Source organism: Aptenodytes patagonicus, chromosome 4, assembly GCF_965638725.1.
Source record: "Aptenodytes patagonicus chromosome 4, bAptPat1.pri.cur, whole genome shotgun sequence".
In the NCBI taxonomy this organism is placed as follows: Eukaryota; Metazoa; Chordata; class Aves; order Sphenisciformes; family Spheniscidae; genus Aptenodytes; species Aptenodytes patagonicus.
Genome location: NC_134952.1, coordinates 14,881,376 through 14,902,701, shown reverse-complemented (window position 1 = coordinate 14,902,701; position 21,326 = coordinate 14,881,376). Strand labels below are relative to the sequence as shown.

Here is a 21,326-nt window from a genome sequence, read left to right as displayed (position 1 = left end):
TTTGGAACAGGAATGGAGATGGGGAGGGCTGCAAGCATGGCCAAGGTCCTGTCTTTAAAAGGAGATGACAGCAACATTGCTTGTGTGGCCAAGTAAATAGAGGGAAGGGAGAGGAACTGACTGCACCGTGTTAACACAAGAAAGAAGAACTACAGAGGGAATAGAGTGGCTTAATCTCAAGGACAGTATTGCTACAAGATTAACTTTTTATAAATGTTCTGTGAGTAATTCTATGCTGAAATTCAGCAGAGTGATGTTTGGAACAGACTCCCAGCTGAAGTAGCTTGAGCAGAAAATTTAACTTTTAAGTTGGAGCTTGATGCATTTATCTGGACTATATGAGGTTGCTGCTTTCAATGGTTGCGTAGAAGTCTTTCCACAGAAAAGTAAAGCGTTTATGTAGGCTGTGGGACATAGCCTTACAAGCTTTTATTAACAACCTAATTGATAACTTCCTCTGTTATCAAATGCAACAGTGTTCCTTTAAATGTGGAAGTGTGATAAAAATAGCGCCGAAGCACTTATTACTTGAGGCAATTCGGAAAGTCCTTACTGCTTTTTGTGTCAAGTAGGTTAAGCAGCCCCAAAGTGATTTTTTAGCAATCTTTTATTTATGAAGACCAGCCCAGGTGAAGCAGGAGGCATGTGGGCAGCCCTGCGTTCGGTGCTGGGGGGCAATGGTCAGCTTTGGCCGTGTTACTGTCTTAAGGCTGGTTGGCTATTTCCTATTCCTTCAGCCTTCCCAGGCTTTCTACTGGAAGGGCTGATAGTTGAGGATCTTCTCATTTGCCTCTGATACCTTTTCATGCCAGTTCTGTCAGCTTATTCTCATTATTCAACTGTTATTTATCCCTTAATATCTTTCTTTCTCTGCCCCCCTCCCCCTCCCCCCGAAGTGTGTTTCCTTTCTCTTCCCCCCCGTCACTTGTGATCTTTGCATTTCAGGTTAGACTTCATCTCCTCTAGTAAAACAAGCTCTTTAATCTCCTTCTCATCCTAGGTGCCTTCCTCTGTATCAATTCTGGTTTTAAATTTGAACCCAAGAGAACAAGATTATACAGATAACCCAAATGAAATGGTACTTTTTAAAATAGAATTATATGAAATACTCCCTTATTTCCTGGTTCTCCTGGAAATATTTTGGCTGAAATATTCTAGAAGTGCATTTACTTTTTGTTTTCTGTCATACCATATTGACATGAACTTGCCAAACACTACTACATCCAATTTTTAAATTATAGTATAAAAGAGCAGATGAAAAAAAATCTAATAATGATTTAATACTTAAATACAGGCATTCTTTTGGATTCTGAATATATAGGCTTTTATTCTATTTGTCTCCAGGGGTACTAATTTTAGAGTGTTAAGTCTGAGGAAGGTGTTCCTTTAGCGAGCAATGCTTACCAAGAGTGATTATTCCGAAGGAGAAAAGCTGCAGTCATGACATGGGTCCTCTGCTGCTGTGGTTTGATATTCTTCTTTTCTTTCCCCTGTCTTAATTCCCTCCCATCCAACAAATCCCAGCAATTCTTTTTATTCAAGGTTCTGACTCATGTAGGTGATAACCTATGGGAAACCACATCTACTATGTCTCCGTTGAGGTTTGGAAAGTCACATGATGGTAAAGCTGGCTGGTGATCAGACTACAGAGCACAACCACTTTATGTGCTGGTGACCTGCTTCTCTCCACCACCCTGACTGCTGAGAGAAGTGTGCTCGTTTTCATGTGCTAGCATCTTGGTTTAGTCTTCTGTAAGCCAGAGCCCTTAATTCTTCAGGAAGCCGTGGCAACTGTAGATGACAACTTGGTGCTGGCCCACAGGAGTGCAACCATGTTATCTGCTGAAATGTGGGCACTGAATTATTGCTACTGGCTACGAGATTATTTAATTTGGGGCATTTTTGGTTGTATAGCATGTGCAGCTTTCCATATATCTGACTGAAGGAAAAAACAGATGTTGAGATAAGGAGGAACTGTTTCAGACCTGTCACTTCAAACACTGCCCTTCAGGTGTTTCCATTCTCTCTGTTTCTGTGATTCTGCAATTTAATCACCCAGCCCATTTTTCACCCAGCAAGACAGATTGCTCCCTGCAAAGCAAAAGCCAGCGCATTGTCAACTTCAGTTTTGAAAGTTCAAATTTACACTTAGCATCTTGGGGGAATATTGTCTGGCCTGATTCTGGCATTTCTGTGTATCCTCGGGTAATCTCTCTGTAACTAACTCATGTAGTTCCTCCTGCATGTAATGTCCTGCTCCAAAGGTTTTCCTTAGGATGGTAACATCTTTTAAATATTGTAGACCACCAGGCTTTCTCTTCTGTTGCTTCAGCCTGCTTAATGAAGGTGGGCTTTAATCTTTACTTAAATGATAGAGGATTTAGTTGATGAATACATTTGCTGTAGTTAATATATTCATAATTTTTTTTATACGTTGAGCCTCAGTATCTCTTTCATCTGTGTACGGATATGCAAAAGGGGGGGGGGAATGTTTCACAGTGTGTGTATGTATTCAGAACAGATAAAACGAATTGTTGCCTGTTGCCATCTTTTCCTCAGACTTCTGCTTTGAGCCCCCTTTCCCGTGGTGTGTAAGGCTTTGCCGAGCTGTAGTTGTTTCCCCTGGAGTTGCCCCCAGTGGCTGGCTGGCTCCAGCTGCTTCTCTGACCAGAACAGCTGTTTGCCATAGGTAGGCCAATGGAAAAATAGATTTTGTTTACTTCGGCAACCCTATTTTGTACATGTCAAGTGTTTCTAGGTCGTGCACCCACAAGCTTGTCTAACTGTATTGCACTGTTTCATAGTGGATAGTATGTTGTCCTAAAAACCTTGCTTTGCTTGCATTCTAAGACTTATTAGGGCAACACTTTCTGAATAATCCCTATTGCTACTGTAGGTGTTTCCAGAAAAAAAAAAAGTAGAGCAAACAGAAAAACAGTAAAATTCCTGATGTGTCCATCTCTTGAAGGTTGCAGGTAGTTTTGGTCATCCTGCTTTAAAAAGAGTGTAATCGAGCAATATAAGGTACAGGAAGGAGCAGCAATGATCAGAGATGGGAAGTGGCTTCTTAAGGAGAAAAGGCTGGGTTAAGGCTCCACAGCTCCTATGGGGTCACCCCATGCTGGGTAAACACTTAAAGCAATGCAAAACGAAGTACACCAGAGAAGACTCAGAATTTGTCTTTAAATGATATGCTGTCTTTGTCTAGATTTTCCTCGATCTTTTTTTAAACACATTTGGAATTTGCCATGTTGCAGAACTGCTGTGTAAGTGGTTACGGTTATGAACTTTATTAATTGGATGTTGTCTTTGTCATTGAAACAACATGAATTACAGTTTTACATTCCACTTTTTCAAAGAATTTGGGCAGCTTTAATGCATATCTGGCTAGAGATTATCTGCTTTTTAAAAAGGAGTTAGCTGGAAATAAGTCTGTGACACATGGTGATACTGGCCAAACTGTCCTCCCTCCGCAGTTGATTATTTTAGCAAATTCTGTTGCTGATATAAGTATCAATTTCTACAGCAAAATGAGCTAAATTTGGGAAAGGACTAATGAACTTCATAGACACTGTACTATATGTCTAGTAAGGAAAGATCTCTGTGATGAGTCCCTTTCAAGTTAGTTCTTCTTTATCCAAGTGGACCTTGGCAAGGAATAGTTGTGATTTTTTTTTTCTTTTTTTTAAAATGAAACTAAACTTCTGTAGATGCTGTGTCAAACTGATTTTCTTTACAAGACCTCTGAAAAATGACATATTTGAAGTGATAGATAGTTTATATAGGAAAGTTTATATAGGAACTTTTCATTTTGCTTTACCAAGTTCTTTTAAAAGTACTCCTTCACTTGCACTAAAATAGACAGTGATGGAATAGGTAGTTGTACAGCCTGTGCAGTTGAAGGCTGTTCTGAAAACTAAGCTTTTATTTTACTTGTCAAAGCTTCATTTTTAGTGTGATTTTTCCCTTGTTTTTCTTTTTCTTTTTTTTTTTTACGTGATCCCTCTTCCTGAGACTCTTGACTCATATTCAAGGATTCCTTAAAAACTGTCAATAAATTATAGATGAGAAAAGAAAGCAATTCAGAATTGCTCTGGGAACCTGCAGCCTGCAGGTGGACACCAGTGACAAAATGGTCTGTTGGAGATGCTCTTGAAATGAATTTAGACATTAGCATGATAACACAAAGTATGAATCGACCAGTTTCCTCGTATTTTTCTGTGAGCTCTTTTGTTCTATACATTTATCTTCCCCTTGAGCCATGATAGTGACTATAGTTAAAGATATTTATCTTTCAAGATATGAGTGAGAATTTATTTCAGAATATAGAACTGAGAGCTCTTGTGGCAATAAGAGACAGAGGAGAACTTAGGCAGGTGAACTCTTGCCACTGGAAGCATCTTGGAAATGAAAGCAGCTTATGCCTCATGGATGCATGCTGTTTACAGAATATAAAAAGGTTTTTGTAGCTTTCATTAGAGTAGGACAAAAGCATCCACTAGTTTAGCATTTTCCAGAATCACTCTTAATTCCCAAAGTGTCCTATTTGTGATGATTTCAAACATCTGGCTGTGTAGAATAGAAAAACGTAACATCTTCATTCTGTCTAGTTATATTCTAGAAATATAACAAAGTGAAACAAAGTCTAGTTGGAGGCAAGTAACTAGTGGTGTGCCCCAGGGGTCAATACTGGGTCCAGTCCTGCCCAGTATCTTCCTTAATGACCTGTTTGATGGTGCAGAGTGCATCCTGAGCAAGTTTTCGGAGGACACCAAACTAGGAGATGTAGCTGATACGCCAGATAGTCATGCTGCCATCCAGAGGGACCTCGACAGGCTGGAAAAATGAGCAGACAGGAACTTCATGAAGTTCAGCCAGGAAAAGTACAAAGTCCTGCACCTGGGGAGGAAGTGCACCAGTATATGCTGGGTGCCACCCAGCTGGAAAGCAGCTTGACAGAAAAGGACTTGGTGTCTTCGTGGACACCAAGTTGAACATGAGCCAGCCATGTGCCCTTGTGGCAAAGAAAAGGATCCTGGGCTAAATTAGGAGGAGTATTGCCAGCAGGGAGGTAGTCCTTCCCCTCTACTGAGCACTGGTGAGGCCCCACGTGGAGTGCTGTGTCCAGTTCTGCGCTTCCCAGTACAAGGGAGACATGGACAGACTGGAGAGAGTCCCGAGAAGGACTACTAAGATGGTGAAGGAACTGGGGCACTGAGGAAAGACTGAGAGCTGGGGCTGTTCAGCCTAGAGAAGGCTCGGCTCAGGGGGATCTTATCAAGGTATATAAATACCTGAAGGGAGGGTGCAAAGAAGATGCAGCCAGGCTCCTTTCATTGATGCCCAGTGACAGGACTTCTTTATAAAAAAGCTTCTTTATATTCTCATAATAAAATGCAAAACTCTGACTTAAAGGCTAGAGCCTGCCCAGAAGAGTATTTTAAAACTTCTGCTGAGGATGCAGGAGATACATTGGTGCTTGTAAATGGCTGCTCAAATCCATAATGGCATGGTATCTGCTTAGAATAGCTCAAGAAAAACACCCTTAAAAAGAAAGGATCTTCTAAATACAATCTTTAAAAAAAAAAAAGACAAACAAACCAACAACTCACCAACAACAACAAAAAAAAGAAAAAACACAGAAACCCAGAACAAGAAAACCTTTCAGCATTTATTCAGATAATCACCGATTTCAGCACGTGTTTGTATGCCTTTCTGAGCCTGGATTGATTATGCGTATCTGGATGGAAATCTGCCTGCACTTCCTCCAAACTGGTACCAGACATGCCAATTAAGAATTGCTTTAGGTAGTGATTTTGAAGATGGCAATCCTTTTTGAAGTACGCACTGGGTTCCTTTTTTATCTAGCAATGGGAAATTTCCTTCATCTCTTCACAGTAACACAGACTTTCTTCTTGCTGAAGCAATTTCCGCGTCATTTATCGAGGCACTTGCACTTAATTACAAGCTGTGAGTTGCTGATCAGGGGCTTGGAGGTCACCTCACCCAACAGTTGATGCAGCCAAGGGAAGCTGCTGTGCAGCCACAAGGCTAGAGATGCACGGCCTTGGTGGTGCTGACAAGGGTACAGGAACGCTGCCAGGACCGTCTGGGTTGTTGCATATTCATAGTTCAGTAGTACCCATGGGAAGAGAAGGTCTGCTCTATTACACCAGCCCTGTTGGTGGGATGTGGTGGGTGTTGATATATTTGTAATGGAGACATTAAATGAGGTATTTTGTTTATATCTGCTGTGGACCAGCTGAGATTATGTATTTACTGGAGATTATAAATCAATGTTTTATTGGTTCCCCCAGACAGACACAAAGGTATTTATTCATCCCTTTTCTGTACAGAACTCATTAAGTAATGCATGGGAAAACAGCTGTGAGTCTTCATATTGGCAAATGAGTTTCAGTCCATTAAAGTTGTGCTGTGAGACTTCAGTTGCTGAAGTTTTAGGAACAACACATGGCTGATTGGCCATATGTAATATTCAAATGTTGCAGTTTTGCATTTGTGAAGGGGAGCATCCTGCAGGAGAGAATCTGTCTGAATGTGGAAGTGGAAGTGTGGTTACAGAAGAAAGAGAACTATAGAGAGATATATATTTATTTATTTTTAGACTTACTGCGGAACAACAGACTTAATGGCAGAGCATCTAATGTTTGGATGACAGTTTATCATCAGTGAGGACTACTGTCGCATAGACAGTTGAAACAGTGCCCACCTGGAGAAGATAAGGTTTCTATGTAGCGATACTCTGTTTAGTTAGGTCGGTTGGAAAAGCAGTAGACAAGCTTTCATTGAAAGCAGTCCTTCAACAGATCTGAAGTAAAGACCTCAAAATACCATGGAAGTTGAGAGCAGTTGCTTATAATTTGTTGTACTGCTTTCTCTTGTTCCACTGAAACACAGTTAACACATGTAACTAAACTTAGAGCAATTGTTTATATTGTTTATATATATATATGATTTGACTTTTTGCTTCTTTGTCAGACTTAAAAAAGGTTGACTTTTTCACTTATTGTAGTTGACCTAATAACAGACAGTGTCTGTCTACGAACCTCATCTTATGCTGTGTTAGTTAGACTCTGCTTCAGAAGTTTATGAGCAAGTAAACCTTTTAGATGAAGATGTGCCTGTCTCCTTAGTGCTTGAGTATCTGATAATATTTACAAATCTGTTATTAAGCAATAAATCTAAAATGACTTGACTTGTGACTTCCTTCCCAGTGTGATTCACACGCTGGGGAGATAAGCACCATTTAAACCTTTTTGAGTGTTCTAGATGATTAACATTTCAGTTTTAATTTCCATTGTCCTTTGTAAAATCACCCATTATTGCAAATTCATTTCCTAATATGTAAATTTGTCCTTTACAAACTGGATATTAATGCTGTGGTAAATTGGTCAAGCATCACAGGGTAGTGTGCAGTCATCTTATTGAGTAGTAGGGTGTATTTTCTAGACTTGTGTTTCTTAGTTTGCTTTTGAAACCATTGGCAAAAAGAAAAATCAGGAGATATATTTGTGATTAATATTTTGAAGGTTTGTTTTAACTTAATGTAAATGTCAAATTAAAATGAAATTTTTTTTAATCTAAAACAGATGTCGCCATTAAAACAGTGTCAAGATTAAATATTCAGCTGTTTCAGTTTTTTTAAAAACAACAGATGTGCTTTGTGGTTTCTTTGGTTTTTTCCTTATCTTTGATATACCTTAGTCTGACCTTTATAACTTTTAGTTTGGCAAAATATAATCGCACAAAAAAAGAATTGCATCTAATGTAATTTCTAGGTGCCCTGAAGCATTTTGCTTCGCCTCCTGCCGCAGCCCCGGGAGGATGCAGGTCTCTGGAGTTGTGTGTGTCACATCTGCCAGTCCCACAGGGACTTCTAAGGTACCATAGGGCATCAAAATGATACTATATGCTTATGTTCAAGCAACTGAATCTTATCCTCTTCAATTATATTAATTTACTATTATTTTAATTTACTGTTTTATATTATTTATAGAAGTTAACCTGAGTCTACATGCTTTGCTGAGAGGAAGTGTGTCTGAAATTTTGCGTAGTTCCAACGTGCCTCTAATATTTCTTTCTAAAGAAGCCCAAGTATATATGCTGGCTGCTGATAATAATCCCCTTTGAAAGCTTGCCATTTCCCATTGCTTTTCTCAGAAATTTTTGCTTTTCTCAGAAATTAATAAGCAGTGAAGACACATTACGCCATTTGAGTGTTCAGTAAAAAGCTAGCTGTTACTCCAATAAAAAGTTGGACCAAAAAGCATCTTGGGAACTTGTAACAGATACTTTAATTCTCCCTCTCAATATGTACAACATGATCTAACATGCAATTTAATGAACAGAAGGTCATGGGATTTGGACACCAACCACTTTAAAGGCTGTTTTAAGTCCTGGTCCAAAGGTGGTTTACTCAGTAACAAAAACCTCCCGCTGACTTCTGTGAATTTCAACTTAGGATTGTACACCCTTAAGTCTGATAACTTGCTGTACTGTTTAATACCTGGGAAGACATGAGACTTCAGAAATCTTGTTGTCAGAGCTATATCTGTAGTAGTGACATATAAAAATAAATATCCATGTGGGTGCAGAACAGAGGTGAAATACACGTACTACCTGGGTTGCCTCTGTTTTAAATGAGAAGGTAAGCAATTTGTAACTCTGTTATTAAAACATATTTTGACAGAAGTGGGTTACAGGAATGGTCATGCAAAGAGAAAACTGTATCCAGCAGGGATGCGACTGTGAGCTGGGGAGGTTAGTGCCCTCCTCTGCAGCCAGAGGAGGCTGTAGAGCGGCATTTGGAGTGGCACGAGGAAGGTAGTTGTCCAGCATGTTATGTGAGTAGCTGGTCTGAAGCCGGACGTACAGAAGATGTACTCATTTCTCAGCTGCCTCATGATCATCACCTCTGTGCCATACCCTTGACTCAAGGAAGAGAAGGCAATTCTAATGCTAAGAAATTAGTTCCATCTCAATGCTTTTTCAGTCCTTGGTGCCAGGCCAGTGAGGTTGTCCTTTACATTTAGGAGTATTTTATGTGGCACAGAATAGATTAACAGAGAAATGCTGGACTTGTGCAGGCTTCTCAGCTTTGCACACGCGAGTAAGTCTACTCAGTCTGTTCTGAGCAGGGATGTGATTTTTTTTGTGTGGCAAACAATATTTCTCATAAGATATGAAGTTTTCGTGCCAACTCTATTAAAGATAATAAGATTCAATTACTTGAACATACGCATATAGTATCATTCTGATGCCCTAGGGTACCTTAGATATCGCTGTGGGACTGGCAGATCTGACACAGAAAACCCCTGGGGCTGCAGCGGAAGGCGAGGCAAGATGCTTCAGGGCATTTAGAAATTACACAAGATGTAATTCTTCTTGTCTCTGTGTGTGAGATTATATTTTGCTAAACTAAAGTTTAAAATGTGTTCCTGCTTCTTGTAGGAACATGAAAAAGAAGAGACTGCCACATCACTAGTTCCTGGACATTTTGAGTATCTTGCATTGGATGCAAGAGGCTTTTGTCTCTTTGCTCTCCGCATATAAAATGAGTAAAACGTCATTTTACGTGGGAAAGGTATTATACAAAAAACCACTGCTGTTTTTAAAGTGTTCAGTGCTGTAATAAACCCATCATAACCCCAACCCCCAAGGAATTAATTGCAGAATTAATATTTAAAGGAGTTTGGAATAGTGACTGGTCAACAGACCTGCTCACTGAGAGATCACAGTTCATCCTGTGCACTGAATGAGAAAAAGAGAGAGTGAGTATCTATTTTGGTACGATCTCCTGCCAGTTTCAAGCAGTAGAGCTAAATGAGCCCTCGATAGCTCCGTGAGGCAGCGTGGCTGTTATGCTGGGATGCAAAGCAGGGCTGGAGTCCTCTGGGCAGTGCCCTGTGCTACCCCATGTGCAGGCTGCTGCCTAGGAGGAGGTGTTTGGGGCTTGCGTTTGGGGTGCAGTAATTTCCCTGTGGCTCTAGAATGGACAGGAAACAGGAATGTGGGAAGCGTGCCCTGGGGCAGTTGGGGTCAGGGATGCTCGGCTGGATGTGGGGGTCTCCACAGCAGAGAAAACCAAACTTGGTGCAGAGAGCAAACGAGGAGCCTGACTACGGTGTAGTCGTTGGTACTCAGTTGGGAATGGGGAGTGGGATGCATGTCCAGATTACACTTTTTAAATAAATAAAATTATTTGGAGAGAGGTGGAGTAGAGCCTGTGGCAGTCATGTATTTCCTTACTCAGTCTTTTTTATCCTGTCGTACATCTTCTACTGGAATACTTAATTGGGCCTCACTAGATCTTTGCAAAAATGAGTGCCCACGTACAGGGCAGTACAGCACTTCTTCCCACCTCTGTTGTATGACCTTGTCAACGATTCAGTTCTCCCTTTTAAAATTTTTATATATATGTGCATATTCTTACCCTTTTCTGTGTTGAAAGTGTCTTCAAATTTTATTGAAATCTTCCTAATCAGTTAAATGTAACCCGTGCTTAAATAGGTCATTGAACTTTGTATAGACTAATGGTTGAGCTGTCAGCAGTGCCTGTTGACATTTTCCCCATGCCAGTTTCTTTTCCACCTTTTAATTGTTACAGTAAGTTCCCTTTTCTGCACTTTAGCTGATAAATCTCCGGTATAATTTAATCTTGTCTAATTTGCAGTTGATAAATCCATGTCGTGCTTTATCCATTTCCTTTTTTTCCCCCCCACCTGGTATTTCTGCAGCTTTGCACTTTATTATATCAACCACTGAATGAGTCTGTGGCTGTCAAACTCGCTCTGCTTATTAACTGTCTTTTGTAAATAGATCGAAGCTGTGTTTTTCATGCTCCAGCCTAAGCAAATATCCATAATGTGACAGTTTAAAATTAAAATCTTACCATCTTGACATGTTGTTTGTACCGATTCTGAGCAGGTGATGAGTCAGGTCCCCTGTAATTAAAATATTTAATGCTCTTTTAAGTTTTTCCTGAGATAAAATGGGATGTGGTTGTTTTCATTTCTCTCAGTAGTGCCTGTGTGCTTCTCCTTACTGATGACAACTGAGGTGAAGTGTTAATGTGTCTTCTAAGTCATGCCTACACTGTCTTCTATGCCTACGCTGTCTTCTGCCTTTACCTTATTACTGCTTCTGAGCATTGTCCCAGTTTGTATCTTGTCCTATTCCTTCTTAAAAAGGTTAGGGAACCTCTCTTTTCCCGGCTTCTTTTAATTTGCTTTATAGGGTCTAATTCAGCTTGATTTTCAGCAATTTGTATTTTATACTTTCAGACCAACAAACGTATGGACCTTTTAAACTTATTTTAGTCCTTTTATTTCTTTTCTGTAGTGGGATGAAGAATTTGAACGTGAATAATGTAAATTAAGAGAAAAGCAAGTAGAATGCATGTTCTATAGCATTGAATAGGCATCATCCAAGAACTTTTGAAATGAATGGAGAAGTTTCTATTGACTTCAGTGACTTACTGATCAACTCATGCCAGCAATGGCAAGTGGGAGCATATTTATGATTGTTTTACTTTAAGGTTTTAAAAGTTAGCATAATAAAAAGTAAAACAGAAATCTTTCATAGAGGAAATAAAGGAAGCTCAGTGTCTTATGTGGTGAAAATAGAGGGCTTTTTATTATACTGTCAGGGTCTGTTACTTATTGCAAAGGGTAAGTTCAGAAGTTCAGTCTCGTTCATAGCTTTTTCAGAATAACACTTTCAGAAGAGTTATTTGAGAGAAATGTAACCGACTGAAAAACCATACACTATGGGAGACTTTAAAAGGGGTGAAAGCTTATTCCAATTAAGTCTCCATAGGTTGGCAGAATGTTAACAACAATATACAGGAGAGACTTTTTTTTTTCCCCCCCCCTTTAAAAAGTGTCCTTGGCATTGTGGAAAAAACCTGCATGAAAGACGATGTGCTGATCAAGAGTAAGATTTTTATCTAAAAGTATTGTTAAAAGTTCTAATGCCCTATAAACTTTTTAATGTGGTACATAGCAAGTGTATTTATATTACAGGAAATAATGATAGAGATTAAATAAAACAATGAAAATTTTTTTAATTACTTTGTATGAAAGAAATGTCTGATTCCAGGCAGACATAGACTAAAACTGATCAGTTGTACTGCCTGTTTTCTTAAGTTATTCTTTACAAACAGGTACCTATTTTTTAATGTGATTCATTAACTGATCTTGAAGTCTTAACATAAGTTTAATTTTCTAATTTTTAAAATAAGACTGAGGCTCATTTATTTATAAACAGATTGTTAGCCACTCTTGGTTCTCCTATATTAGATAAAGTTCTCCACTCAACTGCATTTAAAAAAAAATAAAATTCAGAATGAAGAAATAGGATCTTGAAGTCTTCATGGTAATGGAGGCTCTAAGGAAGACTGATAACCTTGAGCTTTAAATTGTTTGAAAAAATCCCTTTCTCAAGTTGCTTTCCCATCCCAGGAGATTTTAAAAAAGAAAGAAAACCTGTCACTTAAAGGGCAGGTGAAAAGTTTCATTAGGAGATACCCTGCATATTCTATGTTAGGTTACCTCAGGCCTCAGTTCAGGTTCGAGGCTTGGATTACATCCTGTACCGTGCAATAAGTTGTGTTTTAGCAGTTGCATTGCTGAAGTGGGAGAATGTAAAATAAAAACTATCAACAGAAAGTAGTTTGGGGGTTTTTGACCTTTGATTTAATTGTGGAAAATTATATTGGAATAAAATTTATCCAGCTCTGTTTGGGGAAATGCAGGCTCTGAATGGATGGATTCATTCTGATGGAGGGACGGGATCCAAACCCCTGGTGCCGCTCGGAGCTCAGTCAGCCAGGATGCAGTGCAGTCTGCTTTTGATCTAGCCAAGCTTTTGAAAATGTGCTAGACATGATGCCTGAACATTAAGCCCACTGAAGTCTCAGCAGGCTTTTCAGTTAAGAACCAAGTCTCAAATTAGAAAGCATTGAATTAAATAGATGAATGCTGAACTTGGAGAAAATTACTAAAAAAATTCATCTTGACATTCAATTGGAACAGAAGACATCTTAAGAACATGGACAGATCGAGGGCCATTTTGCAGGAGAAAATAATACTGCTGGCACCTTTCTCCTTCAGCTACTTGAAGGTATTCTGTCTTGAGAGTAAGTCCAGAGAGCTATTTGAGCTGTCTACTGCCTTTCCCAGCCTTTTCCTGGAAGAGCTTTGCTCAGGTCACCTTCTGTAGCTGGTTTTAAATAATGAATGTGTTTGAGGATGTTAACAACTTAATTTCAGTTGATTTCAAAGAAAATTATCAAAGTCAAGTTGTATCTGAAATCTGCTAGCAGTTGAGTAGATTCATATTAATAGCGTTGGATAGTGCAGCACCTTGTGTTCTTCACCTACACTGCGGTGGGGCTCTGGCAGGTTAGAACTGCCTGCCTTCTGTAAGAGGGACTTGCCAGAGAGGGGTCATCAGTGCTTTGCGTTGGTGGGGATGCTGCAGATGGCTCTCGTGTTTCAGGTCCTTGCTGGAGACTTCCAGCAGATCACTTGCAAGGCAATAGAAAAAGTACTTTCTATTTCATGGACTTGGGAAACAGGGCTGTCAGTGTTTCATTTGAACATCTGAGCTAGGTTAGTTAATTCAGAGTGGGAAACAGTATAATGTATTATTCTTAGGTACACTACCATAGAACCAAAGGATGTCTTTAAGGTCCTGTGATTCCCTAAGAGAGTAGTCGGTCACTGGAACAGGCTCCCCAGGGAAGTGGTCACAGCACCAAGCCTGTCAGAGTTCAAGGAGTGTCTGGACGACCCTCTTAGTCATATGGTTTAGTTTTAGGTAGTCCTGCGAGGAGCACGGAGTTGGACTTGATGATCCTTATGGGTCCCTTCCAACTTGAGATATTCTATGATTTTGAGCAGGAGGATAGGTGAAACCCATTTTTTTTATACTTAAATTAGCATGGAAACCAGCTTAAGAGGTGGAATCAATGGTTGCAAGAGAAAACATTCATAAAGATAACCTCACTCAGGTTACCAGATATCTTGTTTGTCATTAAATTATATAGCTGTCTTCACTAATTGCGTTGAACTCTATATGTCTTCTTTTCTGAATGGAAATGAAAACTGCCCAACTGTGTGTTAGTTGTACCGGTAAGGCAAATGTTGTGTTCTTCCAAGTAGAAGAGGCTTGTGGTGAGACCTCTACCTGACTTGGCTCATTCCCAGCAGCTGTGAAATGCTGAACGGACACTGCCTGTATTACACCGAGAACCACAAAACTGTGCTAAACTGCAGATTAGCTAAAGTGTTATCAGGATTTTACTCATACTATGACAATTAGAGGACTGAGCCAAATATATATATATATATTTTTTTTTTTTTAGATCAATTAGATTAGACAAAGAGACAACATGCAGGTATATGTAACTGTATGAAAATAGTGTTGTACTGTTTCTTAAAGCTAATGAGTGATACTGCTGTGAGTGGGGATGACTTGTAGAATATATATTTGAGTATATATCATATTTTTACATGTATCGTTGTTGATGCTGATGGAAAGAAAAAGCATGTTATGTATTTGCTGTTTTCCAGCTTCCCTGCCTCTCGCTTTCCATGCCCAGTCAGTTGATGGCTTGAATTCTGTCTTCCTTGGCCCTTGACTAAGGCGATCTGAGGGGGAAGTGTTCAAACTGCTTACTAAGCTCAGGCAGAAAACATCACTCTGCTCACTGACACAATATGTTGAATGATGAAAAGCTACAGCATTTCCTATCAAAGCTATTTTTCTTCCTGGTATCACTATGGGAGAGTATTACTGACTTGCGTTTGCATCCATTTGCAGGAATCTCGGTGGCCTTACTTATTTGGAGCGATCATTGTTCCTTCATTGATACAAATCGTGATTCTGCCGTTTCTTCCTGAAAGTCCTCGTTACCTCCTACTTGAAAAACATAACAGGAGCAAGGCAGAAAAAGGTATGATGTGTTACTTTGTTGCAACAAAGGATGTTTATTGTAGGGATGCAGGCTGAAAAGTAATTCTGATACCACAGTAAAAGCAGAATATTCCAATAGGAGAAATTCTCTTGGCAATTTTTTTTTTCCCCCTCACCTTTTTTGTTTGTCTGTGTGTATGTGTAAAAATAACTGTTGCTTTGATTTTTTTAAAATAAATTAAATTCTCCAAGAAACTAACCTATATAGCAATATGCATGGTGATACAAACCTAACCAAATCATCCTCCTGTTGTGTGTCAGCCACTATATGCGGGGTTCATTCAGGAATGAAAGATGATTTCAGTCTTCATGACTCTCTCTTAGCCAAACTGCAAAGACTGTAGATAAGAAAAATACTGATACTGTGGCTGGGTTTTGTTCAGTAGTCACTGTGTTTGACCGTGTGTTTCTGTAACTCATTAACATTTGTAGATCTAATAAAAACCTCGTACACCTATTTAACTAAAATTTTTCAGTGTTTCCATATAGCTTACTTCAGTTTCAAAGACACAGACCAGAATATTTTGTCCTTTCTTTAGGTTCTATGTATAAAAAAAATTTGCTTGTGTGATCACAGCTGCTGTATACTCTGCCCCACTAAAATTACTATGGTCATTTGTAAGTTCCAATATATCATCATGTTATGATTGAGAGAACATTGAAAATAATTTTTTCCATATTATAAGGATGCATTAAAAATAGGAGTGTACAAAGAAGGAAGGAGCCTGATTATAATACCAAGATGTTTGCAGAACATAACTGAGCTTTGAAAATTATTCCTAAAAAACTTCATTTGAATATAACTCTTAACATTTTCAGTCGCTTGCAAAATCACCTGCAAATTGTGAATCAGCCCCTGAAACGTAAATTTAATAATCTTTCAGCATGAAATGAATGTAACTCACTCGATCCTGTTTCTTCTACTGTGAAATGAAAAACTGGCCTTTTTTTGTTCTGATGAGCACTCTGAAATAGAAATGGCATACTAATGAAGAGACTCCCATGTTGTCTCAGTTTGGTGTTGAATGAAGAATTTTGTAAATGTTGGAGCCTCAAACATTTAAGGATACAGTAGTGTTTTAAAAAAAAAAAAAAAAAAAAAAAGAAAAGAAAAAAGGAGAGGACAAAAGCAAGAAGACATTGGGGAGAGTTCTTCGGCTTTACAGAGTCAGGAGAGATTTGGTGAGGTAGAGAACAGGTTTTCCAGGGACCATGAAGGAAAGGGCTTGCCTGCCAGCGATGGTCAGAGCGCCCAGCAGGGACGCAGTGGTGAGCAGCTTGGGGCTGGCTGTTGGGTGGTAACCTCTGCAGCACCACGGCTGGGCTGGGAAGAAATACCTTTGGGTGCCAAGTTTAAACTGGCTCATTTCTACCTGATAAAATTGTAAATGTATTTCCGGAGCTATGGCTGGCAAAGAGTCCGCATCTGCAATGCTGTTGCATAATGTCACACTTGTTATAGGGATCTATTGGAAATACTGCCACAGTACCTGGAAACCTCAGCACTGACAGTGAAGCTGGGCCTCTTACAGGTAGAGTTTAAAAATTGTAAAAAATTGGCAGTAAAATAACACCACCTGCCTTGAAATTCACACCATTTACTGTTGCTGGTAATGGGCCAACTGCAGTCTGGGATGTTTTCGGCATACGTGTTCTGAAAATGATTTGAAAGCTAATCTAGAAGCATTGGAGGTGGATTTTGGAGTAGAAGACGTCAGGAGAGCAGTTACCCACACCTTATTTGGTAGTTGAAAGGAAATGAGTTTTAGCAGCTGACTTGCTGATTATGAGAAAGTGGCTTTCATGAGCCACCTTAAAGACTATAAATTTAGACACTGAGAAAAAAAGGAGGCTGATATAAAAAACTTTTCAAAGTAACTGCTTATCAATAGAAGCTTTTGGACCGGATTAATTCTAAAATATAAATTTAATACTGAGATATGTTGTAGTACAGAGTGAAACTCATTTTGAGTGTAGTCTACAGAGCTTTCAAAACAGCTAGGGACCAATGATTCTAGACAGAGATTTGCAAGGGACCGTAGGGCAGTGAGGTGTACACATCCCCTTGAATTTCCCTCCCATTCCTTGCCTATCAAGCAGCCATGCTTCCAGAATTGGCCACCTTGTTGCACGGGCAAGGTAGCCTGTAGGGTATCAGCTGCAAAATAGGTAAGGATGATTCTTAAACATAATTTTGGAGTTCATAATCCATAAAATGCACCTGTAAGGCAGCATAGATCATATCATCTTACACTTCTGTGCTATAAAGTGTCTACATGCCTTATTATGAAGCATGTTAGGAACACAAGTAATTTTCTTACCGTTGCACATCCTTTGTATTCCCTCTCCTAATGTAGATTTGTAAGTGAGAGTATCTTCGGATCTCTGTTCAGCATGGGGGTAGGTGGGGAAAGGAGTTGGGTTGATTCATGCAAGGACCGGGCAGAGGACACCTGTGATGTTAGCCCAGAGGTGGGGTTTGGAGCCCTCCTCCCTGCCCCAGGGCACTTGGAGAAATCCAGATTAGGCACGAGCCAAGTCTCAGGTATCTGGAGTAATGCAGTGGAATAATGAAAGCGAGTGGGGGGAATTCACAAAATAGGAGGGTGAATAGCTGTGAATCAACAATCAAGAAAAATCATCTGGATTTAAGCATTATCTGCAGAAATGGGGGAGGAAAAGCCTGAGTATTAGGGAGACCAGAGGAGTTTGTGGGTTATTTAAAAAAAAAACTACTGCTTGTAAGCCATATAATGACAATGCGGTATTCTCCATTTTAATGATGGCTACAGTAATGCTTTTGAATTCTTTGCCTCTTAGGTTAAATCTGCATATTAATACCAGAAATGTGCAAGTCTTTCTTCTGACTAAATCCTTTTTCTTTCCCTTAACGGATCAAGGCTATTCAAGCAAATATACATTTCACTGTGGATTATATCTTATTGGAGAAATATAAAACTTATTTGTTAAAGGTCTGCTGTATTTAAGTCAGATGACTACATTAGTCTTTATAAAATACTCTAAAATGTATGTGTGTGTCAAAGCTTCTAAAATGGAGATGACAACATTAATCTCCCTAATTGTTTTAGAGCAATAAAAATCCGGTGGGATAATGTAGGTCATGGAGTTTCCACAAAGTTCTGCTCCTGCTTTCATCCCCTCCTTTTCTTCTGTCCTCAGGAGATAACCAGACTATAACTACCGAAATACAAGCGGCCTCATTCTCTTTTTTGGCAGAGGTGTAAAAGAGCATGATGCCTTTAAGTGGCAAATAAGAGACTGAAAGAGGGAGAAGGACCAAAATGTGTTGTGTAAGTGATGAAAAAAGAGCAGGGGTGAGGTTAGAGCAGGCGGGCATGATGTGCGAACGTAAACCATGCCACCACAAGAGAAAGCTACTCCATGAGCACAGGAGTATCAAGGCCTCAGATGAGTGATGTCTCCTGAGCTCCACTAACAGGGATCTACCCGGTTCCCTGCTTTCCCCTTTCTAGCAGCATAAACGGTGCACGCTGTGGGTGGCTGAGCTGCCGTTCGGACACTGTAGCTGACTTGCAGTTGTCTGCTGCCAGAAGCAATGCTAGCAGCCAAGTTCTGCTTGTCCTCCTGGAGGTCACCATCCTGTATCTGACTCCCTGAGACCAACAGGAGCTGAACTATCTCCCATATTCCTGTCTCACTGCTGAATGTAGGAGAACTGATTTATGTGTTGTGGGGGAAGAATGGTGGACTGGACCAACAGCACAATCCATAAACCTGCTTTGCTCAAGAGCTAAAAGTCTGGTAATGGGGAGAGGGAAGAACCATCCCAGCTCCCCTCCCAGGTCCCATAACTAACATTCTTCTCTCTTGGTAAGAAAAGAAGGGAGAAAAATGCCTGACATTTAACTGATGTGATCCTTCTTCATAATGCTCACCAGACAGTGGAGGAGAAATGGGTATTCAAGTGATTGAGGAGAAGGACTTTGGAAGGAGATTGTTACTCAGTTGCTAGAGAGCAGTGGGAGTGAAGAGTAACAGGGATAGAAACAGCAAGAAAAAGAAAAACCTGCTGCTATAATTACATCAGGCAGTTTACTATCCAAGCTCTAGGATGGTAAGACAGGAATTTGACATTAGTTGTCTATTAGTTGCATGCCAAGTGGACCCTTGATCTGTGACTGTGGCCATGACGCAATATAAATAAAAACAGTAGTAGCAGTGTGATAAAACAGAACAGTTTTATCACTAACTACATTGCTTATAAACACTCTCAGTTGGTAGGTTGATGTGTCTCTCTTGAAGAATACTGTTACAAGGAGGAAACCTGAATTTTCAATGTAGCTACAGTAGCATGTCGTGTAAATCAATACTGGAATTCAGCTGGCATCCCAGCTTGCCAGAGAACAAGAATATTGTTATGTCTTAAGAGTCAAATAACTTAGATATAATGCCACAGTAACATGTTAGTGATGTACAAAATCTGTTCATCTAGTATGTTCAGTCATACATTAAAACTCCCATGGTTATGAAAGAAGCATTATACCAGCTATAACGAGAAGTGTAGATGTAAATTCTTAGAAAGATGGATTAGAGTTGTTACCTTTTGATGTGATAAAAAAGTGAGGCCATTCCTGATTTAAAAAGGCAGGTAGCTAATTTTTCACAAAGCCCCTCATGGGACCCACATGGACAGGAGAGATATTAAAACCAAAGTTACGGCAGGAACAAATTGCTGCAAGTACAGTGATTTAAATGAAGTTGTTATGATGGACAATAAGGACATACGTGATTTATTTTTGCTTATCTGTGCTTTTTGTATGTCTCTAAGCATTATAAGCTATGCTTATTGGAAAGGAAGAGACAGCTATGACTACTACGCTTCCTGGCTTACGGTAGAGGCTTCATCTCAGATGGTTGCTGACTGCCAAAAGCTGGAGTGATCATGGTGCATCTGTTTTGTTTTTAAGCTTTTCTTAAACCTCCTGTCTTTTACAAAAGATACTTGGTTCACTGGACCTTTGATACAACTCAGTGTACCAATTCTTGTGTTATTTTAGGGTGGCATGTGGATATTTTCTTTTACCGGTACATCTTGGCTAGTTTCAAGTGAACCTGAACAGGCCTATTTTGTATTGATGATCTGTGAAACCAGATGTAAGAACAGGTAAAGATGTAATCCCAAACTGGATGATAACTCACAGAAGATCTGTGTGTTCTTTTACTTAGAAGGAGAAGGAGGTGACACATGGGAAAAGCCTAAAGCCTTTTGCTTGCAGTTATATTTACTGAATTGGAATAGCAAATTTGAGGTTTATTCTTAAACTTTGCTATGCTACATGCTAGTAGTTAATTAATATTTTGCTAGATTTAAATAGCTATTTAAATCTCTTCTAGCAAGGTACATCTAAATTATTCTTCTGGCTATTCAGTACTCTAATAAAATTAGTGGTATATGAAAATAGCTGTTTTTTCACGTTGCCAGATATTTTTGTGTTGACATGAAGTTACTACAGGGAAATTACTACATACTCAATTCAAAAGCATTGAAGTTGGGTGAACTTTTTGCAAGTGCTAAGGCAAACAGCGAGGCATCCCGTATGTTTAATGCCACTCAAAGTAGCAGCCAGCATTAATAGAAGATGCCTGACTGCATCCATACAGCCCAGTATTCTGTCTCCCACAGTGGCCAAAGAAGATGCAGTTTAAGCGGAGCTTAGACAAAGCTTTGTGTTAAAGACACTGGGTTTAATATACTTAATCGTCAGTGCAGTGAAAATGAACGTGTCCATGGGAAACAGATGACAATAATATTCATGCAGCTTCTTTTTTTTTTTTTTTAAGGTTTTTTTTTTTGTTTGTTTTTTTTAGTTTTTAAAGGCATAAGCCCTATTGCCCAAACTACTACCTGTGACCACTTCTCTCTTTTTCTGCCTCTTCTTGCCTGGGGCTGGCTCTATTCTGTAAACCACACAATAGCATTTTGATCCTTTTAAATGTCTTCTCAAAGTTTACATACTAATTCAGTCTTTGTGATAACAGCTGATTTCTTTTCACAGTCACGGAAGCACTACAGTGGAAAAAGAATTAGTAATTCCCCATGTAGTTGAGTTTCTGAGTGCCCATCTTCAGTTAATTTAAAGGCCTGATTGGTTTTAAAGACAGTACTGACCTGATTTTGTTCAGACTTTCGAACCACTTTCAGATGCTTTGTCTTCACTTAGCTGAGATGAATAAAAGCTGGTGGTGTAAATGGAAGGGTTTCCTATCTCCTTTCCCCTTGACTGGAACCATCCACTTCTTTTGCTATTTATAAAGGCAGTGTACCAGCTTTTGAAAGATGAGCA

At 39.4% G+C, this 21,326-nt stretch overlaps 1 protein-coding gene across 4 annotated transcripts in view; it reads left to right on the top strand.

The window, feature by feature from the left end:
• The window catches only part of SLC2A9 (solute carrier family 2 member 9), a 139,948-nt gene that overhangs the window by 48,604 nt on the left and 70,018 nt on the right, over window positions 1–21,326 (top strand). For all 4 annotated transcript variants that reach the window (XM_076335945.1, XM_076335946.1, XM_076335948.1 and 1 more), the window contains one exon: window positions 14,848–14,980. In XM_076335945.1, the coding sequence (XP_076192060.1) occupies window positions 14,848–14,980 (133 nt within the window). The remainder of the gene's footprint in view (window positions 1–14,847; window positions 14,981–21,326) is intronic.